Consider the following 1,552-nt stretch of genomic DNA (forward strand, 5'->3'; position numbering starts at 1 on the left):
ATCTGAAGAGAAACTGATTGTCTAGGTAAGGTATAATGGGCTCTTTGGAAGAAGAATACATAGATATTTACTATGTTTATTGTTTGTAAACCACTGTAGAAGACATACTGATAAAGTTGTATTCAGAGCATAATGGATGTGTTCATAGTCGTGTTCATGATTTCATTACAGGTCCCGTCTCCTGACCTCCCATCCATGAACCAGCCCTTATAGAAGAGTCGATGGGACATACTAACAATGTGACAGAATTTGTCCTCTTGGGCCTCACTCAGGATCCTGAGGGACAAAAAGTATTATTTGTCATATTTTTACTCATCTACATTGTGACAGTGGTGGGCAACCTGCTCATCTTGGTGACTGTTTTTGTCAGCCCTTCCCTGGGCTCCCCCATGTACCTCTTCCTTGCCTCTCTGTCACTCATAGATGTGGTTTATTCCACTGCCTTTTCACTGAAATTGACTATAGATTTACTCAGTGTTAAAAAGACAATTTCCTTCTCAGCTTGCATGGGACAGCTCTTTCTGGATCACTTATTTGGTGGCGCTGAGGTCTTCCTACTGGTGGTGATGGCCTATGATCGATATGTGGCTATCTGTAAGCCACTGTACTATCTAACCATCATGAATAGACAGGTTTGCATTCTGCTGTTGGTAATGTCCTGGGTTGGAGGTTTTATGCACACTCTGGTTCAAATTCTTGTTGTGTACAGCCTCCCCTTCTGTGGTCCCAATGTCATTGACCACTTCGTCTGTGACATGTACCCATTATTGGAACTCGCCTGCACTGACACCTACTTTGTAGGTCTCACAGTGGTTGCCAATGGAGGTGCAATCTGTATGGTCATCTTTGTCCTTCTACTAATCTCTTATGGAGTCATCTTAAATTCCCTTAAAAGTCACAGTCAGGAAGGGAGGCGCAAAGCCCTGTCTACCTGCAGTTCTCATGTCATGGTGGTTGTCTTCTTTTTCATTCCCTGCATTTTCATGTATGTTAGACCTGTTTCTAACTATCCCATTGATAAATTTATAACTGTGTTTTATACAGTTATCACTCCCATGTTGAATCCTTTAATATATAGCCTGAGAAATTTGGAGATGAAAAATGCTATGAAAAATCTCTTCTGTAAAAAGTTAGCTATGAGTATAATAAGAATGTGTCAGGCATACTAAACATATTTGTTACTAATTCTGAAGCAATAAAGAGACAGTAAATTCTAATGGATGATTTAGTTAATTCAATGGATTCTCTAGAGCGCTTTTCTTTATTGATACAAAGCCATCAAATATGTGGAGTCAATTGTGTTTTGAGATTAGAATCAGTCTAACAGAAATTTTGGATGCAAATAAACGATATAAGTATTTGTCTTATTACGAGAAAAAAGAAAGTGAGTTCACCTTATAGTTTTCTTCTCAGATTACATAAGAATGGGAATTTAGAAGAGTTTTCTTCTTTTCAAAAGTGATAGACAAGGTTCTTTTGAAAAGTCACTTTTCCCCCAAATTAATGAGAAAGCAATTTGGTTAATATTTAGAAGAATTTTCTGGAGCTAAAA

The 1,552-nt window shown here is 38.1% G+C and overlaps 1 protein-coding gene across 1 annotated transcript; it reads left to right on the top strand.

Moving 5' to 3' along the window:
* Positions 1 to 221: 221 nt before the first annotated feature.
* LOC120596698 (olfactory receptor 4A16-like) lies at positions 222 to 1,169 on the top strand. The gene has a single exon (XM_039855173.1). The coding sequence runs from the start codon at positions 222 to 224 to the stop codon at positions 1,167 to 1,169; it is 948 nt and encodes a 315-aa protein (XP_039711107.1).
* The last annotated feature ends 383 nt before the right edge of the window (positions 1,170 to 1,552 follow it).

Source organism: Pteropus medius, unplaced genomic scaffold (genome assembly GCF_902729225.1).
Source record: "Pteropus medius unplaced genomic scaffold, Ma_sr-lr_union100, whole genome shotgun sequence".
NCBI classification, from domain to species: Eukaryota; Metazoa; Chordata; class Mammalia; order Chiroptera; family Pteropodidae; genus Pteropus; species Pteropus medius.